At 36.5% G+C, this 21,597-nt stretch overlaps 2 protein-coding genes across 2 annotated transcripts; one reads left to right on the top strand and one right to left on the bottom strand.

The window, feature by feature from the left end:
* The first annotated feature begins 1,220 nt into the window (after positions 1–1,220).
* LOC108681949 (glutaredoxin-3) lies at positions 1,221–11,477 on the top strand. Its single transcript, XM_018171036.2, has 9 exons — positions 1,221–1,559; positions 1,697–1,799; positions 4,925–5,104; positions 5,712–5,871; positions 6,121–6,248; positions 8,559–8,665; positions 9,665–9,775; positions 10,230–10,317; positions 10,877–11,477. The coding sequence occupies exons 1-9, from the start codon at positions 1,510–1,512 to the stop codon at positions 10,967–10,969; spliced, it is 1,020 nt and encodes a 339-aa protein (XP_018026525.1). The 5' UTR covers positions 1,221–1,509; the 3' UTR covers positions 10,970–11,477.
* Positions 11,478–12,184: 707 nt separating this feature from the next.
* LOC108681937 (zinc finger protein GLIS2) lies at positions 12,185–20,953 on the bottom strand. Its single transcript, XM_018171021.2, has 4 exons — positions 20,617–20,953; positions 15,259–15,399; positions 14,462–14,580; positions 12,185–14,137 (listed from the first exon to the last, which is right to left on the bottom strand). Exons 1-4 carry the CDS (start codon positions 20,673–20,675, stop codon positions 13,392–13,394), a joined length of 1,065 nt encoding a protein of 354 aa, XP_018026510.1. The 5' UTR covers positions 20,676–20,953; the 3' UTR covers positions 12,185–13,391.
* Positions 20,954–21,597: the final 644 nt, after the last annotated feature.

The raw sequence follows: 21,597 nt of genomic DNA, 5'->3' as shown, positions 1-21,597 counted from the left end.
GCGCAGTTTTTTTAGTTTATAGCCGTGGCCACTGGGGTTGGTTCTTGTTTCAAATTCTAGTAATCCTTCGGGGACCTTGTACAAACCGTGAGTATACTTGTATACATCAATGAGGTTCCCACGCAGACGTCGATAACTGAGGCTTGGAAGCTTCATAATCTTTCATCTTTCTTCATATGGACTTGCCCTTCAAGCCTGGAATTATCCTTGTTGCACGTCTTTGAACATTCTCTATTAAATTGTTGTCCATAATCAAATCTCGGTGACCTCACAACGCTTTCAAACTCTGAATTCAGGCGCACGACAGCAACAAACAACTGCTTCATCGCTTCTGCACTGCTTCATCGCTTAAGCACTAAACCACAGCACTTCATCGCTTACACATACGATGTATGAGCGTTCCATGATACTGCTCTGCATTAAAATAAAAAACACAAATTCTACAAATTGAACTTGATTGAAAGTGAAATAGAGTTTATATCTTCCGCTGAATTATTGTTATCTTGCTCGCTGTCAATAAATCATGTCCTCTCCAGTGATTAACCTTGTGATTATATCGTGAAGATAATATCGTTGTTTACTGAACTATATAAATTTACCGCTACAGTCTCTCGCATATATCAACTGAGAATCCATAATTCATTTTTCATTCAGGTAACTTTTCAGTCGGACCATCGCATAGGACATAGAATGAAAGGCAGCAGACATTTGCCGCAATCTCATTTCACCAATATTTCTGTTTGATGTTTCTAATTAGCAACCGCTTTCAACGTTGCTTTCAAGTCTTAAGAAGGCAACTTCCCAACGTAATTGGGAAGAACGCGTTTCCATGGTCGATGGACTCAATCACGGCAAGTCCATGCCGGTCCATTAGAGTTCTCTGACGAGGTCGGTCCACAGATTATTTGGGTTGGATTTTATTTGCGGACTTAGTACAGTAGTCATGTCAGCAGAAGCATTTCTGTTTCTATTCTTACGCGATGAGTATTTTTGCAGTATTAGATTTAGAGAGGTTAATTAATTAAATTAAATCAATAGAACAAAATAACGGCTATTTTCTAGGTACTGTAAACTTATTTCCTCTGTGCAAGATTTTGGCAGCCGCAAATAATTAGCAAGTTGATTTCCATGGTTGATTTCTTTCATGCAATTCATCCACCGATGCAGTCACTTGAGTGGGACCTTAAAGTATGTTCTAATTGGTGGAAAGTAAATGTTCTCAAAATACGTGATATACGTTCGGACTCATATACATAGAATTACTTGTTCCTAAAACTCTGTTTCGTTCTGTTGACTATGTAATAAAAATAATCTCTGATTTGAGTTACGACGAAATGTAAAAAATTCCACAGACAACTTTTCCGACAGTGTGGCAGAGCAGACCTATTCCCGGCAATCCTTGCTAGCCGCTGGCTGCTCCGTCATCGAAGTTCGAACAATCGAAAGTCAATTGTCCAAGTAGCTAATTCGTCTGGGTTCTTCACTCTAAATTTTAAACCGAGTATAAAAATGCCCGTGGTTGATGTTAAATCTGCTGGTGATTTCAGCAAGCTTCAAGAGTAAGTGCACCTATTTTTACCCGAGTCGAAAGCAATATTGTTTGTGTCAATAAATTAACATTTCAAGCAGAATTTCTGCTCTTCAACATTACTTTATTTATCTTTATAACAATCGTGTCATTTCCTTCTTCCATCAGAAAATGTGGAGTACTTGTGTGTCACTTCCAAGCTGAATGGGCACCTCAGTGCAAGCAGATCAGTGATGTTATCTCAGAATTGGCAAATCAACCTGACACAAAGGTAAATCATATTAGGTAGCTAATAGCTACATAAATTTTTCTTTTTCATAGAAATGATAGAACTTCAAGAATCAAGAGATAGGTATAGAAGTGTAAGTAAATTGTGTAACATGTATAAAACCCTTATATCCCTTAACATTTGATATTAGATAGCCTAAGATCATTTCATTGGCTTCTTACTTTAAGTTACTTATATTCCAGCCAAAAATATGCCATTTTTTCTTTATTCTTTTATTATGAAATATTACCATAAGCCAGATAAGGTGTGAGGTTAAATCTAGGTACCATAAAATGGGGTAACTTAGACCACTTTTCTTTTTATAAATGATGCCATTTTTTTACTAGCTAAATTAAACTTGAATTGAAACATGCAAAACACAGGTATATACGCTAGCTTCACTCACCATAAATTGCTGGCTCCTGCCTCTCATAGTCTTTATGTAATTTCAAAAAAAGTGATGGTCTTTGTTACCCCAGCTCTTGGGGTAACTTAGACTTGGTGGTAAAATCAATTATATTTCTAATAAAATAAATAAATAAATAATACAATAAAATAAATATTGTATTATTTATTATATATAAATAATACAATATAAATAAATAAATAAAATAACTCCAAATAACTCCAGGTTTTGGTGCATTGTAGTAGAACCCTTCTAGTTACATTTGCAAATGACAAACTTGAGGAAAGTGTCCTAGTTTGCAAATGGGGGGTGATGCCCCATAATGAAGGAAATGTGACTACCTAATGGCAGCCCTGATGGGGTAATATTGACTGGCTTGGAAATTAAGTTAAAATTACCATATATTATTATGTTATATATGGTAATTTTATATTAACTTCCAAGCCGGTCTATGTTACCCCGTCAGGGCTGACATTAGGTGGTCTAAGTTACCCCATTTGGGGGCGGCGCCCCCCATTTGCAAACTATGACACTTTCCTAAAATTTGTCATTTGCATATGTAACTAAAAGAGTTTTACTACAATGCATCAAAACCTGAAGTTATTTAACCAAAAAATAAAAAAAATGGAGGGGGTACTCTGACAGGCTTTAAATAATAGTTTTTTTTTGTGGGTCACATTTGTAATTTTTTAACCTATTAGATATGCAAACTTTTCAAATCTTTCTATTATGTTATGTAGCCTCAGTATTAGGCCTTTAATGCCCATTGACATAATTTTTCTATGTCAAATAGTTTTTGAGTTGTTGGGGTTTTTGTTAAAAAAACTAAAAGTGGTCTAAGTTACCCCGCCGGTCTAAGTTACCCCATTTTACAGTAGCCTAATTCCCCTAATAGACCTTACACTTATGGCTTAGCCTATGCCTTATTGGTAAAATTTTCTAAAAATTTCGATTGAAAAAATGTTTTCACCATTTTACTGGTAATTTTCAATGAGTAAGAGCAATTTAGCAGAAAAAGCTACCATCAAAATCAAATGGGGTAATAAGGGACACCTCACACCTGGGACGGCCCCGGATGGGCAGGGTAAATGTAGCAGCTAAACTAATCAAAATATTGCACAACTAAAAATAGTAGGCACAAAGTTTAAGATATTTACTAATTACTATCTAGTATCTATGTAGTTCAAAGCAAAAAAAATTATACATTTACTACTTGATCAGCTGATCTATCTCTAATTCACATCAATAATACAGTAATGTATGGATATGGTAGCTAATATCATATCGATAAAGGAAAAATGAGTAAAAATCATGGAAAATGTCATTTATTCTCCATCTACATCATCTACAGAGGGAAACGAGGACATCAGAGTTCAGACTTTCAGAGTTCTGTTAGTGATGGATGACTTCACTCTGCTCTGCATGCTTCAAACCTTTTAAAATTAAGGTTTATTTCAAACTTCCCAGATTACCCTGCTCCTTGGGGTAATTTGGGATACTTTTATTTGTGTCTAGCACCTTACAAACAACATATGGAATTTTTTCAGACATGCCCTACAATAGCCCTTGCAAAATCTTTTTAAAATGAGCCCAAACTTAATTATGAAATGTTTCATGGTAAGAAATTATTAACAAAAAACCCTCACAACCGTCCTTTATTACCCTGTTTGACAGTATTTTTCATAACTTTTACTGGTGAAATTAGTCAAGGGCCTTAGAGCTATCTATAGGAAACAAAGTGGAAAATCAGACAGAAGCCACACATGAATCTGACAATAATGCCTGCAAATATGGGCAATTACACCCATACCTATGGCTTTTTTCCAAATTTTTCATTGAAAAACTAAATAAATGGCCTATTGTTACTGGGAATACTAATAAATTACATTAAAAATGTTTAGGTATATTTTATACCCCCAATTTAGGGAAATATTGCTAAATTTTCCAAATAGGTTAAGGAACAGGTAGGTAAAATTGACCACAGGCACAACCATTTTTAGTGCATTTTCTCATTTATGGAAAAAATGCACTATTGTGCTTGCCATGTCAATCTGTCCGTCTGTCCATCTGTCTGTCTGTGACCTCAAGTTTTTGTCAATGAGAAAATGTGCTCTCTGTCACTCACTGCAGTCAGTGCAGTGAGTACTGAGTTATATTTTTTCTCATTTGTGGGAAGCTTCTGGCCACTTTTTAAGTTGGGTCCAAGCCTCCAAGGTGCGACTGACAAGGTAAAATGGTTTTGGCTAAGCAACTTATTCTTATCTATTCTATAGGTACCTGCTCAAAATATAGTACATACCTATAGTACATCTTTCTAGCTGTGACTAGCTTTACTGCCATTTTTGGAGCTGCACAATTGGTGTTAAATTAAGTATACACACACCTCATATCTATTTGTTTACAGAAGTATTTGATTGGGCTTCAAGATTTCAAATGTATTGAAAATTTATTATTGGAAGCCATGAGATTTCAGTGATAGGTATGAAAATTTTAATCATGCATATATAGGTAATGTGATGGCTTGAGTTGCAGTGAAATGAGTGAATTAATTAAGTTGATGGTGTACCATCCATGACTCAACAGGAATAAGTGAATTGAGAGAAATAAAAAATTAATTCATGGATGCAATGTATTATTTCAACTTATTTCTTCTAGCATTATGATTAACTGATTTTCCAATTTTGCCACTGATGTTTTATTTCACTGAATTTATTTGTGTCAGGATGTTGTCTACTGCAACATCATGGCTGAGGAGGTGCCAGAGGTGAGCCAGAAGATGAGCATCACTGCAGTCCCCACTGTTGTGGTGACAAACACGGCTCAAGAGGGTAGCCCGGCAGCTGTGGTGGGCAGAATTGATGGAGCAAAGCCGGCTGAGCTCACTACTTTGGTTAAAAAATTGGTGAGTGAGAATTGGTAAGAATTCTATCCTAAATAACTATGGCTTGACCAATTTCCTGATACAAATTACCTGGTAATGGAGTTTCTTATCCAGAATGAGAATTTCTTCTTTATTTAAGTTCAAATACATATTTGTAATTGCATTAGCATCATCACAGCCCTCTTTTATAGGTAATTATCAACTCAGGCAATTGGATGACAAATTTGATGAGTACCGTAAAATGGGGTAACTTAGACCGGCGGGGTAACTTAGACCACTTTTTAAGTGGTCTAAGTTACCCCATTTTACAGTACACTTGAAAAAATTGTCCTCATTTCATTCAAATGATTAGATTGACAATAGAAAAAAATAAAGCTATTGTGCTTCTGTTTCAATAATTTTGTGCCGAGCCAATTTATTTGATGGTGTTGAAGAATCAAACTTAGAATGTAGCATGACATGCTGGTTTTTTCTACCAGCCTCACTGATTTGGCTAGCCCATTCCAAAAAAAATTTGTCTCAATACATTTTGTGCCTGCATTTTATCCAAGATAAAATGTTCTTTGAAGATTTGTATACATTTTTTCTATTTTTCAGTGCCTTCTAATTATATATTTTGATTTTGCAGGCTGCTAAAGCTTCACTTACTAGTACAGGCATTGGCAGTGGTTCTGTAGCAACTAAAAATGGTTCTGCTCCTGAGGACATCAATGAGAGGCTAAAGAAGCTTGTAAACTCAGCCCCCTGCATTCTATTTATGAAGGGTAGTCCGGAAAATCCCAAGTGCGGTAAGTTGTTAGATGTAAATTGCAAAAACTTGTGTTGGACCATGTTTTCAGGACCATTGTCAAGGTTCCTTTTCCTTCAGTCATTACATTTTGTTAATTTTTCTAGACTCTCTGCTGTCTTCATATCCTGACAAAATAGATAATGTATCTTATATTCTTATTGAGTTATAGATTGTGTCGGCAACAAACCCGTATTCTATTTTCAAAATTCATCAATCATATATCAACTTTATTAACTCAATTTTACAGGTTTCAGCCGCACCACGATTGAGCTTCTGGCTCGTCATAATGCCAAATACTCAACTTTCGACATTTTGACTGATGAAGAAGTTAGACAAGGTCTCAAAACTTTCTCCAACTGGCCCACTTATCCGCAGGTAGAGCTTTGAAAATATTTGAATTGAATTTATTTCGTCAGCAGTTGAAAAATTAATTACAAGTTTGCAAATAAAATTAATGATTACTACTATGTGATACTATGCTAGTTTTGTACTATACTAACATCTTATTCATTGCCTATTGCTGTTTAGCGTTTCATAAAGTATTGAAGGTTAGTTTAAATTACAATGAAATTGATCTAAAATCTTGTTGCCTTAATACTGGCTTCCGAAAAAGATTGACAAAGTTTTCTATTTGCAAGAAAATTCACTCATTTATTTCCAGGGTTGGCAATGATTAAATCATGTGATTAAATCACTTGATTTTTTTATAAAAAAATCATGATTTATTCAATTTTTTCGATTTTTTTATTTTTTTATATATTTAAATATATTGAGTGGCAGTCTTTACTTTATTTTGAGGTATTGTTATTCATGGTTTAGTATGAATGTACTATGAATGACAAATTGGTATATAAACTTGTTGCTTTAATTGTGTATTAGGTTCCAATAAATTGAATGTTTTTGGTGCAGAGGCAAGTGTTCCAATACATTGTACATAGCTAGCAGCTTAGCTAATTCTTATAAGGCTATAAGTAGTCTTTAACTATATGACAATTTGTTATATATTGATTACAATATATAATTAAAATGTGTTAGCTAGCTTATACAGGGTGGGGCAGAACCGATTGAGCAGTTTTGAGGCGAAATAAAAGAGTAATGGAGGTAACATACCATTTAAAATACTTATGTTTTGAAAACAATATCAGGAAGATGGTGTTTATTAGCTGCATCACACTGTTGGAGTCGTTCTCAGAAGTTTTCTACAGCACGTTCACACATATGGCGAGGTATGGCCATAACCTCTGCTGCAATAATCAGTTCCCTTAGCTGTGGTAGGATGTGAGGGTGACTTCTGAACCCCTTTCTTTTAGATGTCCCCAAAGAAAGAAATCGCAAATGCTCAAATCAGGTGACCTCGCAGGCCACTGTAAATCACCCCTCAGAGACACCAGACGTCAGGGAAACAGGCGTTTCAAAACATTCAAAAACATGGTTCCTGCAGGATGGTTCCCATCCTGCTGGAACCATACGTCTCCCAATTCTTCATTTTCAACAATGTTTTCCATCCTGGGCTGCAAGAAATTTTGCAACATTGCAGCATAGCTATCGGAATTCACTGTCACGGTTTCTCCCTCTTCCGAGAACGACTCCAACAGTGTGTTGCAGCTGACGGCCACCATCTTCCAGATATTGTTTTCAAAACATAAGTATTCAAAATGGTATGTTATGCTAATCTCAAGGAAAATAAAATTTCTTCTTTATGTACCTCCATTAGCCTACTCTTTTATTTCGCCTCAAAACTGCTCAACCAGTTCTGCCCCACCCGGTATATTGAGAGGTTGAGATTGTATTGACCTTTTAGATGTAAGCAATTAGAAAGATTTTTCACCCTAATACGAGTATTCTATTTAAGATATTTAATTTCAATCTTTAAATATGTGAATTTAAAACTAGAAACAAAACAATTACAATTATAAAACTATATATAAAATGATTAAATACAGTGAATGGAAATAAAATGTTTGAATTATGGACGTGTTTATTTCAAACAGTGTTAGCTTTTCTCTTAACTTAAGTCTCGTTTCAATTCGTTTGAGGTTTGTTTGGTTATCGTTCAGTTTATGCTTAGTATTGGTTTATTGGTATGAAATAAATGGGATAAGTGCAGTCAGTCACTCAGTCACTACTAGTCGGTGTGTTTAGAGTATAGAGTCTGGTAGATTTATAGAACATGAAACTAGTAGATCTATTGATAGTGATGTGCACTGTGCTATCAGCTACCTATCTCAGTATATGTTGTGCGACTCTTCAATGTTTAGAAGATCTGCATTCCTGAAGTGTTTTTGTATACTAAAGCCAGTTGAATGGTCAATATTTAGCTTGTTACCTTGCTCCATACAAACTTTACAAAGCTAAGGAATAGACTGATCAATAATTGTTTACGCAAAAATCCCAAAGTGGTAAACGCGCCTTGGCCTGTTGGTCATTATTAAAGGCAAAAAGTGCCCTTTTTAGCCATCCATTATGATCCACATACTGTTATTGTTAGTAGGCTAATTGCAACATAAAAAAAAACTTTCAAAAAAGACAAAAAAAAACTGAAAAAATCAAAAAAATCATGAAAAAATAAAAAATCATTGATTTTTTATTTTTTTGATTTAAAAAAAAATAAAAAATCACCAACCCTGTTTATTTCATTTTTTAATGAACTGAGTGCCATTTGGTATTAACTTTGTACTTGCTCAGCTGTACATCGCTGGTGAACTAATTGGCGGGCTGGACATCCTGAAAGAAATGGATGCCAGTGGTGAACTGGCAAACATATTGCCTAAGAAGCAAAACCTAGATGAAAGGTGAGTGATTGGAGTCCTTTTGTTCATAGGTACTTACGGTTCTGTTTGGTCAAGATATTCATTAATGTGACGCATAAGGTATAGTTAGGCCTTCAACTGTATCTTCATGCTTTTCTGTCAAAATGCCAACTACAAAGTTCCAAATCCTAAAACATTTCAAAAACCTACAAGCTTACTTTAAAAAATGATCTGTGTACTTGCACTTGCTTCTTTAAACATAGTTTTTCATCATCATCTTCATCATTTTCAGAATGGATATAGTTTTCCCAAAATGACTCGTTCTGTTATGTGACGTTAAAAAAACTCGTTACTAACAATTCTGAGAGCAAGTAAACCTTGCAACAAAACTAACCTGTCAACTGGTTAACCTCGGAACTAGCAAACCTGATGACAAAAAAAAAAATCTTGTTACGAACAAACTTTGTAGCTAGCAAACCTGATAACAAAAAAAATTTTGTTACGAACAAACTTTGTAGTTAGCAAACCTGGTAACTAGCAAACCTTGTAACTAAGAAACCTGATAACAAATAAATCTTGTTACTAACAAACTTTGTAACTAGCTAACCTTGTAACTAGCAAACGTTGTTACTAGTGAACCTTGTAACTAGTAAACCTGGTAACAAACAAACCTTGTAAATAACAAACCTTGTAACTAACAAACCTTGTAACTAACAAACCTTGTAACTAACAAACCTTGTAACTAACAAACCTTGTAACTAAACCTTGCAACTAACAAACCTTGTAACTAACAAACCTTGCAACTAACAAACCTTGTAACTAACAAACAAATCTTGTTACAAACAAACAAACAAACCTTGTAACTAACAAACCTTGTAACTAACAAACCTTGTAACTAACAAACCTTGCAACTAACAAACCTTGTAACTAACAAACCTTGCAACTAACAAACCTTGTAACTAACAAACAAATCTTGTTACAAACAAACAAACAAATCTTGTTACTAACAAACTTTGTAGCTAACAAACTTGGTATTTGCAGACTAAAGTCGCTGGTGAACCAGGCACCTCTGATGGTTTTCATGAAAGGCAATCCTGAGAATCCTCGCTGTGGCTTCTCCAAAACACTCATGGAAATACTCAAGGAAGTAGAGTAAGTCTTCTATGAAGATTGGGGAAATAAAAAAAGTTTTAACATAAACATCCGCTGAGCCATTCGCTTGTGGCTTGTTTTGCACTAAATAATGTAGCTGCGTTGCAAACTGATATCAAATTGTAGGAAAATTTCGTGGCATTAATTTAACATGACCAAAAAATTTATCTGATTCATTTGTCAGACTTGTTTAATACCATATTAAAAATTCTTTTTTTATTCTCAAATAATGCTCTTATCATACTTATTTTGTACAAGTTTTTAGCCATTTGCAAATTTATAAACGATTTTTTCAATTTGGTAAAAAATCCATATAATTTTATTCTATTGTACAGTTTAAACTGGCAATGAATTTTACTCGTTTCTCCCAGTAGTATATGAACTTAGACTTCTTTAGCCGAAAACGTAAGCCCTGATGTTCTAGATAAAACATTCATTTCTCTGTTGTTGACAGTCTCCCATTCTCCACGTTTGATATTCTGACTGATGAAGAAGTTCGTCAAGGCCTGAAGACTTACAGCAACTGGCCCACTTACCCTCAGGCGAGTCTCGTACCCTCAGGCTAGTCACTTGCCCTCAGGCGAGTCACTTACCCTCAGGCGAGTCACATACCCTCAGGCGAGTCTCTTACCCTCAGGCGAGTCATTTACCCTCAGGCGAGTCACTTATAGGCGAGTCACTTACCCTCAGGCAAGTCACTTACCCTCAGGCGAGTCACTTACCCTCAGGCGAGTCACTTACCCTCAGGCGAGTCACTTACCCTCAGGCGAGTCACTTACCCTCAGGCAAGTCACTTACCCTCAGGCGAGTCACTTACCCTCAGGCGAGTACTTACATTTTTTATTTTGTGTGTGCATATTTTCATTATAAATTTTCTTACTCTAAGATTTTGGTCCTCGTTAAATTTTATACGTCTTAATTTTTAGCATATTGCTTTTTTGTGTTAAATTATTATTAAAAAATTCTCATATAATTTAGATATTTATTGAATCGTTGACTGTACTCTCTACTAAGGAATGTTTTTTTTTTCAACTTCCCATTCATTCTAACTACTTCAGCATGTGGGTATGCAATTATCTTACATTTTGATGTGTTGTGCAGGTGTATGTGAAGGGCGAGCTCATCGGTGGTCTGGATATAATCAAGGAGATGAAGGCCGATGGATCGCTAGCAGACGCTCTCAAGGGGGTGTAGTGGCATGACCGCAGACACGCAAAGGGCTGTAGTGGCATGACCGCAGACACGCAAAGGGCTGTAGTGGCATGACAATGTGGCTGGTGAACCAGGCACATTTTCCTGTTTTTTTCCTAGCGTTTCCACTGTTGAGGCGGAAATAGCATGGTAAACTAGGATATAAAGCGCTCTGCGTGTCCCTAAAGAAGTTGAAAATATTCTCACATGGCATGTAATACCTAAACTCTACCTGTGAAATTAACTTCTGTAGTATAATTTAAATGTCATCATTGCTAAAATCGTTTCAAAGGATTGTTATTGCCTACCGTATTCTTTTACGAGTTACTCGTTTACTGGAAAAGGTAAACCATCACTTTCCATCCACATTTCTTGCATTACTTTCGAAGTCGCGGTCAATGCTCGAAACGCGGTTTGCTGGCAGTTGCCAGCAGGATTTTTGTTAAACTGTCGTTCCAGGTTCATTGCGCTGGATGTTCATGATTGCCTATTAATAAATCCTTCAATCCTGGTTTCTTTTTTAATTCCGGAACTCGCAACTTGGATTTGCCTAGGTGAAATGAATAGCATTGTTATATTGAGTTCGAGTACTCAGCGCGCAGTGTATTATGAAGGCGTCTATTTCTAGACGTCTTCTACATCGGTTCTTGATATGGGCCACCCCCTACTTCAGTTCTTGATACGGGACACCCTCTACATCGGTTCCTGATATTGGATGCTCCATACATCAGTTCTTGATACGGGACTCCCCCTGTATCGGTTCCTGTTACGGGATTAAACGGATCTATTTCGAAGTTAGGAATGAATTGTAAAGGGACTCTTAAATAATTGGAAATGTCGGCCTTTTTCTCTGTTCAAGCCCGGGTTCGCTTTTGAGTGTCATCTGGGAATCGTTAATTTTCAGCTTTAAATTCCTTCTAGTTTGCAGATAATGGATGCAGCAGTTTTAAGCGCATTTTCTCATTTATGGAAAAAAGGCGCTATTGTGCTCGCCATGTCCGTCCGTGACTTCGCGTTTTCGTCGACGAGAAAATGCGCTCTCTCACTCACTGTAGTGCGTACTGAGTTACATTTTTTTTACTGAGGATACAAATGTAACTTTTCCCGTCACGATATTTTGAGGCTAATTACGTTGATAAAAAAAAAAACGGGTTATGGAGTTAACACCCGCAATCTTTTATCAATACCGTTACCTATCGTAAGATTAAAAACTGCAAGTAAGATTTTTATATTTTATTCACAATATTGCGATGACAGAAACTATGTCAGCTATGTACCGACATTTTCTCTGATCTGAAAAGTTATCTTACAATTATTCAACAACTAAAAACGGTGAATCCGTTGGCATGTCGGTGGGAAATCAAATGCCAAAAGATATTTATTTGAGCCTCTATCGCTATTATTTAATACATAGGTCTGTAGTTGCGTGCATCTGTGCAGACATACCTAAGGTACATGAAGTACACTGTACAGTCAATTACACATGGAATTTTGGAATAAATTTATTACATATTACTGTAGAACTTACCTAGAAGCGGGCTTATTCAGCCAAATGTCAATTTCATTCCAACGTCATCAATAAAGTATTAACAAGTGTTTATATGGCACGTGTTTATGTACAAAATTTAAATTACCTGTACAGACATTTAAATAGCTCAATTTGCAAAGACCCCACATATGTTGCACATTAATTTGAGCCTGTTATTTATACAATTAATTACAATCCTCTTAAAGTCTTCTGACAGCTTGTCAGAAGACTTTAATACTTCCTTTTCTAAGAATACAAATTATTTTTCGTTGATTCTTCACCCGCCAATGATTTATTAAATTCATTAAGTATAATGTTATTAAGTTGTTACAAGTTGAAAACTACTCAATTTGTTAACTATTTGTTCCTTTTCCTGCAATTTTGTTAGTTGTACATTATAATTAAATAGTCAATTTTCAGTGGATATACCCGAAAAGAAACGCCTAGTATGAAGCCTCAAGCTAGTGTAATTTTATTGTTAATGACCACATATTATAACCATGGGAAGAAAGAGGCAAGTTTCGTTCATGGATAATTTGGGCGGGAATACTATCATTTAACTTATCTTATCTCGGCCAATGTATTGCTTTCAATTGTTCGCTAACAATTGTGATTCTGTAAAATTACGCGTATTCCAAGTGGAACAGTAATTCTCAGTTTCATGTGAATAAATATGTGTGAACATCTACAGTTTTCAATGTGCTGTATTATAATTGGTTAGTGTTTCGCACGTGACAGTACAAGACCACGTTGAAGTGCCAAATAATATTGTTCATAAATTCAAGTATTTAGTTCAGAATTTTTCGCTCGATCAGTGCTTAAATAATATAAACCGTTCGTAGCAGTCTTACGATTTAACACAACTTAATTGTGACTTTAAAGAAGCATAATAATGAATTATTGGTATCGTCTCCTAGACGAAGGCATTGAGAGATCTAAAGGCGACGTGCACATAGACAGATCAAGCGCCGCCGAGCTTTCCATTAGACCTGACATGCTCATTCCAACATGATCTTTGTCATCTCCTTCTTCATCCTCATCGTCTTCTTCTTCTTGATTTTGTTCATCTTCCTCGTCGTTGTTTGTCGTGCTCAAAGGACTGTATGCCATCATGCCTGCAGTTGCCAGGTTGATGTCCATGTTCGACATGCTGCTGCTCCCTCTCAAGATCATCTCAGTCTGGTACTGCCGCAAGCTATCAGAAGCACTTTGGTATTGCCGCATGTCTGACTGATACCGCTGCAGTGCAACGGTCCACGCTGCTGCCGTCATTTGAGAAGAAATGTTTACAGCTCCCATAGAAGAATTGGAGTTCGGGAAAAAAGATGGTTGCAGAAGTGAAGGAGGTGTAGGCGTCATCGGGATCGGCGAGGCTCCAAGAGACGAGGAACCCGACGACAAAGGGGATATCGAAAGAGGAGGGATTGCAGTTACGGAGGGATCTTCCAGTTTTTTAGACGAGTGGCCGTATATTTTGACGTGTTTTCTTAGGGATGAGGGGTCGGTATATCTTTTGCCGCAGCCCGGATGCCGACATTCATAGGGCTTGTCGACCTGATGTGTGCGCGAGTGCTTGAAACGATCAGAGGAATTGCTGTATGCCTTACCGCAGCCTGGCACGCCGCATACGTACGGCTTCTCACCTGTACGTTGAAAACGAATTTGTAGAAAGAACTAAAATGATGGAGACCGATTATGTACCGATAATTCATATCTAATTGTTATTTGTGATCAAGGGTCTAAAGTTAATTCAGATTTACTTAACAACATCATAAAAATCGTACTGACCTTTTACAAAAATGAATTGCAAATCTTGACTGTAAAATCTTAGTAATTTTTACTGAAAAAATTTGGATGAATTTGGATGGATCCTTGCTTACTCTGAAATGAATCATCAAAAATAAACTGCATATATGAAATAATTTTTGTATGAAATACAAAGGCATTGTAGACAGAGTGCCACTAACCGGTGTGGGTGCGGGCGTGGATACGAAGATTCTCGTGTCGCGTGAAACGCTTGCCGCACTCCGTGCACTGGAACGGCCGCTCGTTCGTGTGCGTCCGTATGTGGATTTGCATTTTGTACCTGAACGTGGGAAGGAAGTTATGATATATTTTGGAAATATCTTCTACCTTGAGATGGTTTATATCATTCGAAATAAAAAGTTATCCGTTTGCGATTAAATTGTAAAACGGATTGTTGTTGGCGTATGTCTAGGACAAGAATACAATGTATTCATGGGAGCTGATGTGTACCGTCATTTCTCATAGCTTAGGACTTCTAAATATCCGTATTTCTGAAGCTTAATCGCAATTGAGCATTGCTGGAAGCTCTCATAATCATTACGCATAGCTACGCATGTTGAGCCACTGGATCAACGAACGTTTCATGAGCCCATTCAAAACTTTACATTAGTTTCCATAATGCGTAAACCTCAGAAAAATAATTTAAATCATATTAGGACGAATTTATGGTCAAATATATATCACAGAGCTGGTGCAGTAGAGCAGCGAACGCTTCATGAGCCCATTCAAAACTTCACTTAAGTTTCCATAATACGTAGACCTCAGAAAAATAATCTAAATCATATTAGGAAGAATTTATGGTCAAGTATGTATCACAGAGCTGGTGCAGTAGAGCAACAAACGCTTCATGAGCCCATTCAAAACTTCACTCGAATTTCTATAATACGTAGACCCCAGAAAAATAATTTAAATAATATTAGGAAACATTTATGGTAAAATTTGTATGACAGTACCAGACCTGGCATTGAATCCCTTGTCCCTAGAGCAGCCCTGCCACATGCAGTGGTAAGAGCCGCCCTGCTGGGTCGCCATGTGTGTCGCCGTCAGATGCGCCACCAGCTCGTCCATCGACTCCAGGTCCTGACCGCAGCCTGACCACCTGTAGGATTTATAATTGAAATTAAACTTCTGCTTTTTTATTAATTAAATGCAACTGAAAAATGTACTGCGTCGACTCCAGGTCATGGCCGCAGCCTGACCACCTGCAGGATTAATAATTGAAATTTAACTTCTGCTTTTTTTATTGATTAAACGCAACTGAAAAATGTACTGCGTCGACTCCTGGTCATGGCCGCAGCCTGACCAACTGCAGGATTTATATAATATTATTGAAATTCTACCTTTTTTTAGCTCATTTTCTCATTTATGGAAAAAGCGCTATTGTGCTCGTCATGTCCGTCTGTCTGTCTGTCCGTCCGTCTGTCCTTGACTTCACGTTTTCGTCGACGAGAAAATGCGCTCTCTGCAATTCACTGCAGAGAGTACTGAGTTATATTTTTTATTGATTAAATGCAAATGAAAAATGACTGAGTCGATTCCATGTCATGGCCGCAGAGAACAAACTGCAGGATTTATAATCAGGATTTATTATTGAACTAAAACGTCAGTCCCTATAACGTTTTCCTGATTGTCCGCAAAGCAAACTGTACTGAGTCAACCCCATGGTCTGGACATCTCGACTACCGGCTGTCATGATTAAAATTGAAACTGAAACTTTTGTCACTTTCTTTTGATTGAATAATGTTAATGTGAAATTTAAGTAACTGATTAAAGGCACAAGTCACAGCCTGATCTCCAGAAATGAGCTTTCATTGTAAACATTCCCACGTCTGCATCCTACGTTCCATTAGAAAAATGTTTGGACAGATTTTTTCAGCGCACTTTCCGGTTTTAAACGCACTTTCCAGTCACCTGCGAAAATTACAATATTTTATTGTTTACACTTCAGTATAAAACGTGAAATTTTAATATATCAATTAATGAAATGCTTGTTTCAATTTGAAATAGTGTACGGCCCGTCTTCCAAATTTTATCTTATTTAATATTTGCATCATCATGTTCAGTAGTGGCAATTTATTATACTGTATAATATGATTGGTTATGGATCTCCTCATAATTGAACTATTTATATGGATTCACACTGCAAAAACATCTGATTATTTTACGGGTTCGCAATCTCGGAGAATTTAGATGTACAAACTTGGCGGATCGATTTTTCAGCACCGAAACTGTTCCGCATGTTTGCGTGTAAGAGATATCTTCGCCGGCCCCCTGCGTGGTTGCCGGCGCTGGTATCTTATCTACGCCGGGCGCTACATGAGGATTGGGCCCGCCTAATGCGATTCGCTTGTCGAACGCTTGCTCTGCTGCCGACCGGCATTCCTAACTTGCCTCTTCTCTTCATTAACTAAAGGGTAAAACACTCTCGTATGTGCGTTAAAAAGTTATCATACTCTGTGTCTCCTGACAAGCAAAATATTCCATCTATTCTTAGGCTCCATTAAATAGGAGCTTTTGGACCAGCGATCTTGCTGAGGAACAGTTAATGCAATTTGACATTAAAGATGAGTTAATTTTTGTTGGTTCAATTAGCTTGCGTTCTATGCATAGTTCTGCAAAAATCTAATAAAAAAATTGTCAATACAAGTAGTTAGCTCATTGAGAATTAAAAGCGGTACTAATTTTCATTGAGAAACAGAATGAATTCAGACACTCTGAACCCCAAAAAAGTTTCCTGATCACAAAGCATTTGGTAAGCACGCGGCTTTCAAACCGTAACGCTCCAGCGTCCGATTCTCAATCGCAGACGTTAAAAAAATTCCACGGCTATGATCAAACGAAATTTTTAGATAAACTAATTAAGAACTGATTGAGTTTCCGTGTACGTCGCAGACACTGATGCGTTTTTGCCAGCACGATGCACGACTCGATATTGAATGTGTAGCGCTGCGGCTGACAGGTTTTCTCAATCACGAGACATGCCAGTAAACCACGATAAACTAATCGCAACTGTACAGTAAGAAATACACTCATCTAATATTTAAAACCGATGTTTAAAAAAAAATGCAGACTATAATTTTAAGTGTCTGTGATATATTCTTTACCATTAGCTCTCAGAAAACCGATAAGTATACAAGTGTAGTCAAAAATATATTTATTAGAGGAAGTTTGATTGTCAAATCGATAATATATTGATATAATGAATGGAATTGCGCGCTTTAAGCCAAACTCGTGTTAAAAAATTAAGGCGAAAGAAGCCTTCAGTCGCGTTATAAACACAGATAGCCATTTGTGCTTCGGCTAAAGTTCCACGTGTGATTAATTATTAATTTGATTTATTAGTTAAGCCGTTTTATCCTTATTCAGATGCCAGATCTAAAAAAATGGGACCTGACAAATATATTTGCCAATCCCAATACGCTTTTCACAACAATCCTGACACGCGCCGTTAACTATCATTGGCCAACTATCGTTTGAAACGTTCAGTCGGCAGTTTCATCGTAATGAGAGTCACCATTCCCAAGTTGATTGCTCTCCAAGAATAAAAATCCTGTTTTTTGGAAGTTCTTCCAATAGGTAATTATTGTTTCTTTTTAACTTAGACATAAAAGACCAAGATCTTAGTAATTGTAGGACAAGAGACTTTGTTGTAATCTATTTACTGAAAATCTTGGTAATGTTAGTGATAATTAATACAAATGAATCGTGAATTAAACAGCGAAAAACAGTTATAAAAGTTAATTCGCGCAAAGGCTCGTAGACTGCAGACATTGTTTCTGAGCGAAGATCACTTTATTGTTGAAATAATTTAAAACGATTCAAGAAAACTAACATCATATACATAAGCTTCTCAACCACTAGTGATTCTTCTCAGAAGATAGAAGCAAATGAACGGCAAGCAACGTTCGTGTTTAATCATCGCAAAGAGTCAATATCGACCAATTTCCAGCAATATTTCTCACAAGGAGTAAATCTTTGGTGTCCTGATTGTTGCATCGCATGATCGATGGGATGACCAAGGCTTGACCAGAGCAGTGCTTTACCGCGCTCAAATTACGCCGTCGCGAGAAAGCTGGGAGCGAGACGCAGACGCTCCATATAAGGAATCGCAGCTCCCCAGTCAATGATACAATGTTGTACAGTCTGCTAATATGTGTGACTGATAAGTCCCGTGTTCTTAATATCATAAAGTATGATTGGAGGACAATAAAAACTAATTTTATTCGCGAGTCGGGGAAACTTTCTTCTTGTCCAGTAACGCGGAAAGGAAACAAAAACGCGTGTGTACCGTAGCCAGCTTAGGTGGGCGCTTTCGCACTCGCTCCAGCAATGAATGAGCAGCTAGTCTGGTCGCTGCTGAGAGCCGCGGCGCGCTCGCTAAAAACTGCTACCGCTGCTCCGCAAATGGTATAAGCATGCAAGAATTTAATCGATGCGACTTTCTATTGAAGTACTCATTGGATGCCGTTGTAATGAGCTTGCCTTGCAAGACAATGAAGCATCTCGATCAGTGTTGCCATCATGAACTAATTAGTCGCTCATGAAATGATGGTATTTTTTCTAGACCGCGGCTCCGGGCACGTGTCTCAGAGCTGGAGCTCACACTTCGCGAAATCGCATGCAAATGAGGTTGTGTTATGACCACTCCAAATTTTCATCTTTTACTGTGATGATTGCTAAATTATAATTTCACCCGAAAGGAATTCAGACGATGAATGATAAACTTCATTCGTTTCAACAAGTCTTAAAAAATAAAAAAGATTGCTAGTTCGTAATGTGACTAACAATATCCACCGCTTACAATTTGCTAGCAGTGAAAAATAATTTATTTTTGTACTACATTGACATCAGTACCCTATATGGGTTGTGAGTTACTTGCATCGTGAGACAGTTATAAATAATGACTATAAATCCAACATATTTTTGGCGATGATATCGTAAACACTTCATTCGCAAACGAACTGTAATCGTTATAGTCTAAACATCAAATTGTTAACATGTAAAATCATTTGACGCAAATTGGCAAAGTACGTTCATGGAAGAAACAGTAACCCCAACAATCCAAAAATTGTAAGCGAACGAGGAGCCAAACCCTTCATCATTGCGAAGTTATTGACCATTTCAATAATTTGTTATTGAATTTGTTATCCGAAGTTATTGACCCTTTATTTTCTTCAATAATTAGAGACGCATAAATATTATAACTTATCGTTATTAATTAATGCAAACACAGAACAAATGAAAGGCTCACACATGCATAAACAGGAAACTCATTTTCACGCGGCTCCTTCTCAGACATTCCAAGTTTGTTAAATTTATTTTTCTGCGCCGTCTACGGTGCTCCATCGAAAAAGAATCCGGTGATCTCCAAGTTTTTGCATTATAGTGAAGTAAAATTCGCAAATATGTCACAGGTAAGATTGCAGGAATGCTGAGTTGTGAGTCACACATACCGCCAACATTCCTTCACTAGGTAAAAATGAACGTTGGTCGTACATTTGTGACCGGTTTGCTATGATATCTGGTACCAGGAACTAATTTCTCAGGTCTAAACAGGCACTTTTTATCAGAAATATTCTAGAGTTCATTGAGAAATCTCGTGCTCTAGATTACTCAACCGCTGTCATTCATTGCGGCAGGCTACGTGAGCTAGGCTAGGCCAATGCAATGAATGTATTTTATGTATGTTTTGCAATATATTTTTTATGTGAGTCATATACTCGTAATATTGTGATAGCTTAGCATAATTTCTCATAAAAATAAACTATTCAAGACCAGGGAGTAGCAAATTTTATCATTTTGTACTCTTTTTAACAAGTTTTATTTGGATTTAATGACAAACATTTGTAATACTTTTATACATGAGTCTAAAACTTTTTGGTTTCATGCGAGATTTTCCTGAAAACGAATGTCAAGGAGAACAAACGAATAAAAAGCCATAATTATCGTTACAGGAATTATGTTGTACAATATTTCCCAATTTATTCAAATTCCGCGGAACTAATTATAGTTTTAAAGAGTTATAACTGAGCGGTCAGTTCTTATAGTTATCATCTATTAAAATTCTCCTTCAATGGCCCATAGCTGAGACAACTAAACCCTATATGGAGATGAGCAGAGCTAATTAAGTTCTACCTGATTCAAATTTTCAGATCAAATGAAATTTAAATCAGGGTAATATGTACTAAAATTAAGTTTATTATATATCAACTGTCGCAAGAAAAATTCAGGCTAGCGTATCATTCAAATAATTTAATTAATTTATCACCAATTTCATCATGACAAGTAGAAAACGTCTAATTTTTCTACACGTTACCTGCATACAAAGTCGCGAGATTCTTGTTCTTCGGTTGACATCGGAAGATCAGGTGTCATCGTTGTAGCCGGAAACAATATTTTCTGAATTTCAGCAGCCTGAGCCGATCAACTTTTATTTGCCGTTAATTTCGGATATGTTTTAATTACCCTATTATAAATCAAATCTGGCTCAAACTAGCCAGGGGTTATAAATGCCTCTGCATTTTGAACAAGGGAAAATTATTCTGAAATAAGTTGTTTTGAAAATCCGTATGAACGTGAAATTTTAATGGATGGAAGCTTACATACAAAATGGCGACTGAAAACAGGTAAAAATTTTCTGTATGACGGGCGAAATCTGTTCAAGGGAAAAAGTCAATTATTTACTTTTAAATTAAAATTTAATACACCTTAAGAGTATGTTGTTTGCATCATAAAAATTGAATAATTATAAAAAATTTAAAACCAAACCACAAGATACATAAGAAGAGAAATGATAGAATCTTCCAAAAGTTATTGATTACGTAGCGTAAATAAATCTACATGTTTTTATTTTGTTCAACGTAAAGCGAGAATAATTGATGCCATGGGAAAATTTTGGATTTGTTACGGTGGAAAAATTAAGCTCAACTCTTGCTTCCCGGGGATGGAACTTTAATCGATCGAGGGGAAATTTCCTGTAGGTGTCCTTCCATTTTTATATATGTGTGGGGGATGAATTATGTAAGTCATCCTCCATCGTGGGAAGCAATTAGCAGCAAAATTAATTGCCGATATTTATTTTTAAATTTTAGATAAATGATTTTTTTGTGTCATCCCTAATCGTAGATATCCCGTCAAGTAAAATTCTTCAAAAATTTGTCATTGTATCTCGTGCCTTGTTAAATATCGTATTGAGATTAGATTCGAATTCGAATTGAAGCTATTCGAATTTTTGTACCCTTGAAGAAGAATTAGGTTTTACATGTCATTAAAAATTTTTATTTCACAATATATTCCT

This window comes from Hyalella azteca, unplaced genomic scaffold (assembly GCF_000764305.2).
Source record: "Hyalella azteca isolate HAZT.00-mixed unplaced genomic scaffold, Hazt_2.0.2 contig9456, whole genome shotgun sequence".
NCBI lineage: Eukaryota > Metazoa > Arthropoda > Malacostraca > Amphipoda > Hyalellidae > Hyalella > Hyalella azteca.
The sequence above is the reverse complement of the archived record's forward strand: the minus strand, read 5'-3'. Positions and strand labels throughout refer to the sequence as shown.